The sequence below is a fragment of the Oncorhynchus tshawytscha genome, linkage group LG02 (assembly GCF_018296145.1).
Source record: "Oncorhynchus tshawytscha isolate Ot180627B linkage group LG02, Otsh_v2.0, whole genome shotgun sequence".
NCBI classification, from domain to species: Eukaryota; Metazoa; Chordata; class Actinopteri; order Salmoniformes; family Salmonidae; genus Oncorhynchus; species Oncorhynchus tshawytscha.
The window spans coordinates 38,300,594-38,313,381 of NC_056430.1; the positions used below are offsets into that span (position 1 = coordinate 38,300,594).

Below are 12,788 nucleotides of genomic sequence, written 5' to 3' on the forward strand. Positions count from 1 at the left end.
ACCCTCAGGCATTTAAGGAAATCATGAATGTCATGGATATATTGGAATTAGTGGATATATGGAGACTTAAATACCCTGACCTAGTGAGATATACATGGCGGAGGCTTAATCAAGCTAGTTGCCTAGACTACTTTCTTATACCATTCTCTCTGGCACCAAAAGTTTAAAAAGTGTTGATAGGGGACAGAATGCGGTCAGATCATCACATAATTGGCATATATATTACTCTTACAGAATTTCCACGTGGGCGAGGATACTGGAAATTTAATCAAAGCCTACTAGATGATAAATTGTTTAGAACTAGGACAGAAGAATTTATAACTGACTTTTTCAGACATAACATAGGTACAGCAGATCCCCTTACTGTATGGGACACTTTTAAATGTGCCTTTAGAGGCAATGCAATACAGTACTCATCTATAAAACAAAAGCAATTTAGATCAAAAGAGTCCATAATAACAAAGGAAATTGAAGGACTAACAGTACAGTTAGATAGCAATAAAAATGGTACTATAGAGGCATAGAATAAGTTAGAGGAAAAACAAAAAGAAATGGAGGAACTTATTCAAGAAAGATCCAGTGTAATATATTATAAAAATAAAGCGAACTGGATGGAATATGGGGAAAAATGCACCAAATTCTTTTTCAATCTTCAATATAGAAATGCTACCAAAAAAAATGTATTAAAACTTGTTACAAATGATGGAGTCACGCATGATTCACCGGATGATATTTTGAAGGAGGAAGTAAAGTACTTTGGGAATATGTTTTCATTTCAGACTCCTCCATCTCCACTAACTGAAACTAATTGTATGGATTTTTTCCCCAATAATAATGTAAAATGAATATCTGTACAGAAAGACTCATGTGAAGGCCAAATTACAGAGGAGGAACTGCTTGAGGCAATTGGGGCCTTTAAGGATGGGAAAACTCCAGGGCTGGATGGCATACCAGTGGAAGTATACAAAACTTATTTTGGTATACCCAAAGGACCATTGTTGGCTTGTTTTAACCACTCCTATATAAATGGTAGATTATCAGACACGCAACAAGAAGGTCTGATATCATTATTACTGAAACAGGACCCAAGTGGTATATATAAATATCCAGTCCATTAAAAAAATTGGAGACCTCTTACACTTCAGTGTTGTGATGCAAAAATCCTAGCAAAATGCTCGGCACACAGAATTAAAAAAGTATTGTCAGATATTATTCATCCTAATCAGACAGGCTTTTTACATGGACGATACATTGGAGATAATATAAGACAAGTACTGGAAACAATAGAACACTATGAAATATCGGGGACACCAGGCCTGGTTTTCATAGCTGATTTTGAAAAGGCTTTTGATAAAGTACGACTGGAGTTTATATATAAATGCCTAGAATATTTCAATTTTGGGGAATCTCTCATAAAATGGGTTAAGGTTATGTATAGTAACCCTAGATGTAAAATAATAAATAATGGCTACATCTCAGAAAGTTTTAAACTATCTAGAGGAGTAAAACAAGGTTGTCCACTATCGGCATATCTGTTTATTATTGCCATCGAAATGTTAGCTGCAAAGATTAGATCAAACAATAATATTAAGGGATTAGAAATCCGTGGCCTAAAAACTAAGGTGTCATTGTACGCTGAAGATTCATGTTTTCTTTTAAAACCACAATTGGAGTCTCTCCACAGCCTCTTAGAGGATCTAGATACTTTTGCTATCCTCTCTGGATTAAAACCAAATTATGATAAATGTACCATATTACGTATTGGATCACTAAAAAATGCACATTTTACATTACCATGTAGTTTACCAATTAAATGGTCTGACGGAGATGTAGACATACTCGGTATACAAATCCCAAAGGAAAGAAATGATCTCACTCCAATAGATTTTTATAGAAAGTTAGCAAAAATAGATAAGATCTTGCTACCATGGAAAGGAAAATACCTGTCTATATGTGGAAAAATCACCCTGATTTACTCCTTAGTTATATCAGTTTACCTATTTGCTTATGGTTTTGCCTACAAATAGTGACCTGCTTTTTAAATTATATGAACAAAAAATATTAAATTTTATTTGGAACGGCAAACCAGATAAAATTAAAAGGGCCTATTTATATAATGAATATGAATTCGGTGGGCAGAAATTATTAAATATTAAAGCATTAGACCTCTCACTAAAGGCATCAGTCATACAAAAGTTATACTTAAATCTCTAGTCAATTGGTACGAATGTCTCATCCTATATTCAGGAAGGGCCTTTTCCCCTTTATTCAGATTACACCTGCTCACTTTCGGTTGTTTGAAAAGGTAACAATCTCCAAAATATCTTTATTTTTTAAACAAGCCTTAGAAAGTTGGTTGCAATTTCAGTTTAATCCACCTGAAAGGACGGAACAATAAGTACAACAAATATTGTGGTTAAATTCAAATATACTAATTGATTAAAAAAATTGTATTTATCGAAGAAATTTTTAAAAAAGGTATATATTTAGTGAATGATATCATAAATAGGACTGGTGGAGTTACGTCACACATGCAGCTAACACAGACATATGGAAATGTCTGCTCTACCCAAAATTACAACCAATTAAATGCAGCATTACCACAAAAATGGAAGAGGCAGGTAGAAGGGGAAAAAAGTAAGGAACTTGTATGTTGGCCCTGTATTAAAGAACATAAATGGTTAAAGAAAAGTGTGAGAAATAAAAACATATACCAATTTCATTTAAGGACCAAAAACTGACAGCTGTGCCATATACATTGCAAAATAGTTGGGAAGAGATTTTTGATGTACCCATTCCATGGCACATGGTTTATGAATTGATACGCAAAACAACGCCGGATTCAAAACTTCACATTTTTCAATATAAATGACTACACAAAATTCTTGCATCTAATATAATGTTATATATATGGGGGATACAATCTTCCCAGCTCTGCAGATTCTGCTATGAGGAGGCAGAGTCATTAGATCATTTATTTTGGTATTGTCCATATGTAGCTCATTTTTGGTCACAGGTCCAGGAATGGCTGAAGAATTGCAACATTTGCCTAGAACTAACACTACAGATAGCAATACTGGGTGATTTGAAAAGCCATAGTCAATCAATCAGTAATATAATAATTATTTTAGCAAAAATGTTTATTTTTAATTTACAATCTGTAGAAGCTATATGAGAATAGGAAGGTTCAATTATTTTGTGAAGCATCACAGCACAGTTGAAAAATATATGGCAAGTAGAAATCCAAAATGGATGATGTTGAGAGACAGATGGGAGGGGTTGAGTGGAGCTGAAGGGTGGGACTAATAACAAGATAAACAATGTAGGGCATAAGGGATCTGTAAAATGTATATAGGTTCGGAGCTTTTGTGAAATAGCATAGTTACAAATAGAAATCAAACTGGATGGATCAGAAATAGAGGAAGGACTAAGAACAAACAAGAGAGAACTATTGTAAAGTAGACTGTGTCTGTAGAGTGTGTATAAAATGTATGGATTGAAGGTAGAAGCAGAAGTGTTTATTAGTTTACTCCAATTGGGGGATCGGTGGAAGGGTTTGCGGGGAATAATAATAAAGGTATATTCTTTTAAAAAGTATGTATGTCTATATAGGTATGTGTATGTATATATGGGTATATATATGCATGCGTGTATGGATATATATATTTACCCAAAAAATATGGGGGATTGGAAATGATGCAGACAATTACATTGGAAGCAACATTTTTTCCGCAATATTAAGATGATCCACCCTCCAAAAAACAAACAAGTGTACTGTTAGATAGCTAGACTACGTCAGCTGGCTGGCTTGCTAGTTAACGTTACATGTACGATCTGTGTAGTAATATTATTCTTATCTCAGAAAGCCATTTGCATGGCTAGTTATAGCCTAATGTTAGCTAGCTAACATTGAACCTAGTTGGTTAGCTACCTGCATATTCATGCATGGTAGTAACGTTATGAGTTGGGATTATGGTTCATTGTTTAGCTAGCTAGCTAAACAAAAGACTCCACTATGCAAGTAAACATTTCAAGGTACCTTTTAATCCTTCTGTATTTTGTGCATGTGACAAATAAACATAGATTTTATATGATATAGTGTTTGGGGGCGGCAGGTAGCCTAGTGGTAAGAGCGTTGGGCCAGTAACCAACATTTACCAAAGACGGCAATGTGAAGAACAACATGAGCTCCACCAAAGTAAAATTAGGATATAACATTAGGCCAACGTTAGGCCAATTCTCCAGTAGAATGCCCTGCTTTTATTTTGCAACATTCACAACCGTGAGCTATGTTTTGTAATTAGCTCGTCATTAACTGTAATAATGACAAAATAATTGCTTAAATGAAGACGTTGTCAGCCATGATATGGTCATTATTTGAACTGGCTAGCCAGCTAAGTTAACGTTAGCCAGCTAACAAACTAGAAATGAACCAAAACATTGTTTAGAAAGTTGCTTTTAGTTGCCTGGTTTGCTAGATTGGCACATACTGAATTCATTTTTAGACGGATGGGTTTATTGGTGTTAAAAAACACCAGTTATGCTGTTTTGGACCACCAGGCTGCTGATGTCATGCAGCCTGTTGTTTTTGTGTTTATACTTTTTCATAACAACAACAGCAAGTTTGATGTCGGAAGACAATAGAATGTTCATGATGTCACTGCGAAAACTGTCTACTAGTATAAATCAGCCTTTAAATCACACTACCGTACTCTGTCTGTTCAGCACATGGCCTCACATGTGAATCCTTAAAGATATGGGAGGGCAAAGGCTTAAGAGGTTGTGAACGTTGATGAATGGGTGTAGACAAAGAAGAGCTCTCCAGTAGGTGTATCAAAATATTCAAGGGCCATTTTTTCAAAAGTGGGGTTACAAGTTTATTAACTTTTGAAGCAGAATTACTTTCCTATTGTTCCTCAACTGTAGTGTATGATATACCATTTATTTTCTAGCTCTGAGTCTCTACTTTTATCCAATTCTTTAAAAAATACAATTTAAAATGTTGCGACATAAGACCAAATCGAGCCGGTCTGTCCCAAATGGGGTCACGGGAGAATTTCCAAAATCCTGAAGAAAAAATATATACAGTACCAGTCAAAAGTTTGAACACACCTACTCATTCAAGGATTTTTCTTTATTTTTACTATTTCTACATTGTATAATAATAGTGAAGACATCAAAACTATGAAATAACACATGGAATCATGTAGTAACCAAAAAACTGTTTAACAAATCAAAATATATTTTATATTTGAGGTTCGTAGCCACCCTTTGCCTTGATGACAGTTTTGTACACTCTTGGCATTCTTTCAACCAGCTTCATGAGGCAGTCACCTGGAATGCATTTCAATTAACATGTGTGCCTTGTTAAAAGTCACCTTTTGCAGCAATGACAGCTGCAAGTCTCTTGGGGTATGTCTCTATAAGCTTGGCACATCTAGCCACTGGGATTTTTGCCCATTCTTCAAGGCAAAACTGCTCCAGCTCCTTCAAGTTGGATGGGTTCCGCTGGTGTACAGCAATCTTTAAGTCATACCACAGATTCTCAATTGGATTGAACAATGAGCTTTGACTAGGCCATTCCAAGACATTTAAATGTTTCCCCTTAAACCACTTGAGTGTTGCTTTAGCAGTATGTTTAGGGTCATTGTCCTGCTGGAAAGTGAACCTCTGTCCCAGTCTCAAATCTCTGGAAGAATTTCCCTGTATTTATCACCATCCATATTTCCTTCAATTCTGACCAGTTTCACAGTCCCTGCTGATGAAAAACATCCCCACAGTATGATGGGATGGTGTTCTCGGGGGGTGATGAGAGGTGTTGGGTTTGCTCCAGACATAGCTCCCACATGCCTTTTGATGAACGCCAAATGTGTTTGCTTATTTTATTTTTTAATCAATGTCTTTTTTTCTGGCCACTCTTCCGTAAAGCCCAGCTCTGTGAAGTGTACGGCTTAAAGTGGCCCTATGGACAGATTCTCCAATCTCCGCTGTGGAGCTTTGCAGCTCCTTCAGGGTTATCTTTGCTCTCTTTGTTGCCTCTCTGGTTAATGACTGGTCCGTGAGTTTTGGTGGGTGGCCCTCTCTTGGCAGGTTTGTTGTGGTGCCATATTCTTTCAATTTTTTGATAATGGATTGAATGGTGCTCCGTGGGATATTTGAAAGTTTCTGATATTTTTTATAACCCAACCCTGATCTGTTCTTCTCCACAACTTTGTCCCTGAACTGTTTGGAGAGCTCATTGGTCTTCATGGTGCCGCGTGCTTGGTGGTGCCCCTTTGCTTAGTGGTGTTGCAGACTCTGGGGCCTTTCAGGACAGGTGTGTACAGTTGAAGTTGGAAATTGACATACACCTTAGCCAAATACATTTAAACTCAGTTTTTCACAATTCTTGACATTTAATCCTAGCAAACATTACCTGTATTAGGTCAGTTAGGATCACCACTTTCTTTTAAGAATGTGAAATGTCAGAATAATAGTAGAGAGAATGATTTATTTCAGCTTTTATTTCTTTCATCACATTCCCAGTGGGTCAGAAGTTCACATACATTCAATTAGTGTTTAGTAGCATTGCCTTTAAATTGTTGAACATGGGTCAAAGGTTTCAGGTAGCCTTCCACAAGCTTCCCACAATAAGTTGGGGGAATTTTGGCCCATTCCTCCTGACAGAGCTGGTGTAACTGAATCAGGTTTGTAGGCCTCCTTGCTCGCACACGCTTTTTCAGTTCTGCCCACACATTTTCTATGAGATTGAGGTCAGGGCTTTGTGATGGCCACTCCAATACCTTGACTTTGTTGTCCTTAAGCCATTTTGCCACAACTTTGGAAGTATGCTTGGGGTCATTGTCCATTTGGAAGACCCATTTGCGACCAAGCTTTAACTTCCTAATTGATGTCTTGAGATGTTTCTTCAATATATTCCCATACTTTTCCTGCCTCATGATGCCATCTATTTTGTGAAGTGCACCAGTCCCTCCTGCAGCAAAGCACCTCCACAACATGATGCTGCCACCCCCGTGCTTCACTTTTGGGATGGTGCTCATTGGCTTGCATGTCACGTTCTGACCTTAGTTTTTTTTGTTATGTCTTTGTTTTAGTATGGTCAGGGCATGAATTGGTTGGGTTGTCTATGTTTCTTTTTCTATGTTGTGTTTTGCGTTTGGCCTGGTATGGTTCTCAATCAGAGGCAGGTGTTGTTAGTTGTCTCAGATTGAGAATCATACTTAGGTAGCCTTTTCCCACTTGTGTTTCGTGGGTGATTGTTTTCTGTTTTGGGTATTCACCGTACAGGACTGTTTCGTTTTGTTCATTCTCGTTATTTTGTTTTTTGTGTTCATGATAATAAATTATCAATATGGACACTTACCACGCTGCGCATTGGTCCTCCGATCCTTCCTACTACTTCTCCTCAGAAGAGGAGGAAGACGAGCGTTACGTTGCAAGACTCTCCCTTTTTCCTCCAAACATAACGATGGTCATCATAGCCAAACAGTTCCATTTTTGTTTCATCAGACCAGAGGAGATTTCTCCAATATACTCAAATGATGTCAATTAGCCTATCAGAAGCTTCTAAAGCCATGACATAATTTTCTGGAATTTTCCAAGCTGTTTAAAGGTGCAGTCAACTTAGTGTATGTACACTTCTGACCCACTGAAATTGTGATACAGTGAAATAATCTGCCTGTAAACAATTAATGGAAAAATTACTTGTGTCATGCACAAAGTAGATTTCCTACCTGACTTGCTTAGTTAGTTAACAAAAAATGTGTGGAGTGGTTGAAAAACTAGTTTAATGACTCCAATTTAAGTGTATGTAAACTTCTGACTTCAACTGTATATATATATTTTACCTTTATTTAACTAGGCAAGTCAGTTAAGACCAAATTCTTATTTTCAATGACGGCCTAGGAACAGTGGGTTAACTATCTGTTCAGGGGCAAAACGACAGATTTGTACCTTGTCAGCTCAGGGATTTGAACTTGCAACCTTCCGGTTACTAGTCCAATGCTCTAACCACTAGGCTACCCTGCTTTCACGTGACAGACTATGTGACACTTAGATTACAAACAGGTGGACTTTATTTAACTAATTATGTAACTTATGAAGGTAATTGGTTGCACCAGATCTTATTTAGGGGCTTCACAGCACGCACCACTTTTCCGTTTCACTTCACCAATTTGGACTATTTTGTGTCTGTCCATTACATGAAATCCAAATAAAAATCAATTTAAATTCCAGATTGTAAAGCAAAAAAACGCCAAGGGGGATGAATACTTTTGCAAGGCACTGTAAGAAAACTAACGGGACTGCCCCGGGGGAGAGCCCGACCGACGTGTACTATGGTGCATCAAGATGGTTGGAACCTCTCCAGCTTGCTGATATGAAAGAATGATTCATTTAATATTAACTTCATGTTTCCCTGGCGATAATTTCCACGACTCTGGTAAGCCTCTGGGCAGAGGCAGTCGGCCTACAATGCTGGCATATGCCTTGTTACAATAGCCTAAGTATATAACATGAATGATACGACCGTAATAATCATCATGAAACGGCCTTGGAGTGCCATAAGATTAAGCAAACATAACTCGTTATTTTACATTAACCTATTTAAATGCATTGATATGGTTTAATTGATCATAGTCTAGACTCGTTATAGTTGCAAATACCACGCAGTTGCACCAGGGAAATGTTAGATCTTTTTTGCAGGTACTCTGTTTCCCCACATTTATTGATAAATTAATTTCCCATCGTGAAAATGTATCCCCCTTCCCCAATCAAATTCCTTCCATTGATACCACACAAAAAATACAGACAAATACAACTTTTTACTATAATCTGGCAACCCTCATAAAATCCGACATAGCACAAGTATCCCCCCCCCCCAAAAAAAAAATGTAAGGCTACTATTATATGACAAGTATTTCGTGACAATCTGGTTTATTACTAATATTGGGTTGCTAACACTTTTTAAAAATGTTTAGAAATAAATGTTGGACTCAAAAAAGGCAGTGTAGAACCCCATTACCCAAAATGCATTGCTCCAATAACTTTCATAAGATTGTTCTGAAGTTTCCCCCCCAAAATGTATTTTCCTATGAATGAAGTCGTACATTTTTTTTCTTCTACGAATTAAGTCGCAAAAAAACGCAAAATACGCACGAAATCTGCTGAAATACTTTTAATACATATTTGCACAAATTGAGTGTGAGATTGTGTTGATGTTACAGACATATTTAGGAAACTGAACGAATTGAACGCAAGCATGCAGGGGAAATACAAAAACATTCTACAGATGAGTGACCGAATCAGTTGATTCAGAGAAAATAATTCTTATTCGAGAGAGACTTTCAAAACCGAACTAAGACCGCTTCCTTCGGCTGTGCATGTTTCTAACAGAAAACATCTTCTGTAAGTGTCTCACACGAGTGTTGACTGTTCACCTTCAACACTTGGAATAAATACCCTGCCGTCTCTCCCTGAGAGATTATGTGCGCACTGTCGAGCACGCCCGTGACTTTGAGAAGCTCCGAAGCCACATGAATCAAGCACACCAATCTCATTAGTGGTGGGACATTATGTCAGATTAATTTGCAATTGACTGCCATAGCCCCACATTAAAAGTATATCATGGTGAGTTGAGAAGTCGATCAGAAATACTGTTATAATGTTTTTCAATTGACTGCCATAGCCCCAATTTAAAAAGTAAACATTGGCTGTTAATTACATAGCTTTTTTTCACATGGTTGGGTTCGCGATAATTTGGGGTCGTGGGCCCAAAAAAGTTTGGGAACCCCTGGGTTAGTGTGATGAAAGTGATCAAATATATTTGCAATGGGAAGTAATAGCTGGTTTGTTAATTTCATTTTGTAAATTAAATGGTTGTGATTTTGAATTGTTGTGATTTCATGGGGCCTGTTGGAGTGAATGGGCTCCTTATTCTTTAACATTATTTGATGCTGTGTGTGACTGTTGTTATTACATACATCTATTAATAATAAGGTTAGCTACACTTGCAGGATTACAAGCTAGCTAGCTACCTTGGAGGCTTGTCGGATATCAGCTGTATGTATGTGTTTGATCAAATCTGTCTCTCCTTCAGCGCCATGGAGTGCCGAGGTATTACGGTCGCTGTCCTTTCAGCACCATGAGCCAGTCACCTTTGATGTGACACTATTGTTGTCGCTATTGATGATAGTGTGATAGTGGTGCTAGGTTACTATTGGTTGTATAAACAGTGTGTTTTTGTTTTGCTGGTCGCATTATTTTATGCTATTTGTCACATGTTGTGTCCATGCCGGGTTCCGGCTCTGTGTTGCCGCAGCCCAAAACGCTGCCAGGCCTATTTTATTAATTCTTAATGTCATCAAAAAGAATTGCTCCTCTGGTCCGACTACAGAAGATATAACGTCGGGCGCATTAGGTGATGTTATTTTCTTTGATACAATGTATTGTAATATTTTTGGTCCCTCTGAAGGCCTAGGTCCTATAGTCACGGTTCGCCACTAGTTCAACGTCTAGTTTTGATTTACATTTGGTTGAGTTGTCAACTAACGTGAATTCAATGTGAAATCAACAAAACATTTCACAATTTCATTGGATTTACTGTAGGTTAAAAGTTTGTTGAAATATTTACGAAATGTTGATGACATTTTGCAAATTCAATGAGTTTTCCACATTGATTCAACACCATCACATTGCGTTTTTTTGTTGAAATGATGTGGGAACAACGTTGATTCAACCAGCTTTTGCCCAGTGGGAAGTGTGTATGGGGCCAATAAAATTGATGTAACCATGAGTTTGTTGGGTTGAGTTCACAGCAAGGTTAGATAAATTGATTTTCTGGATCCAGCTCATCATTGTCTCAATCCCACTCGTTATACCAAGTTTTGGTGAGTGCATAGATAAATACAATTGTGCTTACATTTGTGATCCTTACGAGGGATGTCATCACCTCACCCAACTCTTTCTTCAGCTCTTCATACGTTTTCCCACCCTAACACAAAACATGTGTGTACAGTATTATTGATTGAATATATTAACTTAAACAGTTGTGTACACTATTTGACACACACACACACACACGCACACACACACACACACACACACACACACACACACACACACACACACACACACGCACACACACACGCACACACAAGCAGACCAAGAGTTCATCTGTAAGAGAAGGAGATCATTTGCACTCACACTCCATTTGGAGGGGTCCCAGGCGGTGAACCAGCCGGTGAAGGTGGGGGGTTCATATCGCTGCTTGATGAGGAGGATAGGGGTGTCAGGGTCCCGGGACCCTGGGTGGGTACGCAGGTACTCCTGACTGGTGACCACCGCTTCCTTCCTCTCCACCTCATTGGCCTCGTTCCCCACCCAGAGGAAGACCTGGATGCAACATCAAATAATTGATGACGGCCCACAAATGGGTGCTTGGCAGTGGTCTAATAGTATTATAGTCTATTGTTTGGACCTACACACTGAAGAAGGCTGTTAAACTGACATTTTAACAATACACACGGTACCTGGTCCCACGTGTCTAGCAACATGACATCATCCTCGCTGAGGTCATCCTGGGTGAACTGGGTCACCTCGGTAACGATGAAACGACCAGTTTTATTGGAGCATTCAAAGAGACGCGGCTGATGATCCAGAGCAACCTGCTGTAGTCTTTCACACACAAAACACATACAGAGAACATATACAACTTTACATACACCACACTGTTTACTTAAAATTCATAATATCTAGCACAGTGAATCACAATCCATCAATTGGACATGGTTAAGGACGCAATCACTTAACTAACTTCGTACAGCTGCTCCCATTGACATTTTATTAGATAATAGTTGGTTGAAATACAGATTATGGCAAGGCAACTTGTGTATTACCTCTTGTTGTTGGCATAAGGGGCCTTCCCTCCAAGTAAATTCCAGAATTCAATGTGCTCCTGACCCTCTGCCATGATCTCTTCAGCAGTCGAGTGCTGTCCAATCACAGAGCTGACCTCTTTAGCCATGGCCCTCTCATCCCCACTTGATCCCTGGCCAATCAGAGAGAGACTATTAGACAGAATGTTTTACCATCTCTATATCTCCGTGTCTGTGTCCCAAAAGGCAACCTATTCCTACTTATTTTGACCATTGGACCCTGGTCATTTGGCACACGCACAGTATCTCTAAGCTGCTATATCTGTAGTATCCACAACTTCATATACCTAATTCCCCTCCCAACAGTACCTTGCCACACCACAGGTGAATCCCTGACTGGCTCCTCAGCAGAAAGACATCGTTGGAGTTGAGCGAGGCTGCCAGGGCAGGCACCTCGATGGCTTTGGTGTTGGAGGCGTCAGAACCGCGGACCTGGAACAATCTGACGGGTGGCTCTGGGTCAGACACGCCTTTTCTGGAGGTACCGCCCTGTAGAACAGAAGATGAGGAAAGCAGGTGTCACACCCTGATCTGTTTCACCTGTCTTTGTGCTTGTCTTCCCCCACTTCAGGTGTCGCCAATCTTCCCCATTATCCCCAGTGTATATATACTTGTGTTCTCTGTTTGTCTGTTGCCAGTTCGTTTTGTTTTATGAAACCTACCAGCGTTTTCCCCCTTGCTCATGTCTGTTCTAGTTCCTGTTTTCTATTTTTTCCCGGTTTTGACTTTTCTGCCTGTCCTGAGCCAGCCTGCCTTTCTGTACCTTGCCACAGAACACTGGATTATTGACCCCTGGCTGCTCTGACCCTCAGACTGACTGCCATTCTGGACCTTTTTAACCCTATCTGGATTAAT

The 12,788-nt window shown here is 38.8% G+C and overlaps 1 protein-coding gene across 1 annotated transcript in view; it reads right to left on the bottom strand.

The window, feature by feature from the left end:
- LOC112216161 (advillin) overlaps positions 1 to 12,788 on the bottom strand; it is a 35,858-nt gene that overhangs the window by 3,461 nt on the left and 19,609 nt on the right. Inside the window, exons 14-18 of the mRNA XM_024375946.2 lie at positions 12,243 to 12,422; positions 11,895 to 12,046; positions 11,529 to 11,673; positions 11,203 to 11,391; positions 10,919 to 10,990 (exon numbers count right to left, since the gene is read on the bottom strand). Of these exons, the coding sequence (XP_024231714.1) occupies positions 10,919 to 10,990; positions 11,203 to 11,391; positions 11,529 to 11,673; positions 11,895 to 12,046; positions 12,243 to 12,422 (738 nt within the window). The remainder of the gene's footprint in view (positions 1 to 10,918; positions 10,991 to 11,202; positions 11,392 to 11,528; positions 11,674 to 11,894; positions 12,047 to 12,242; positions 12,423 to 12,788) is intronic.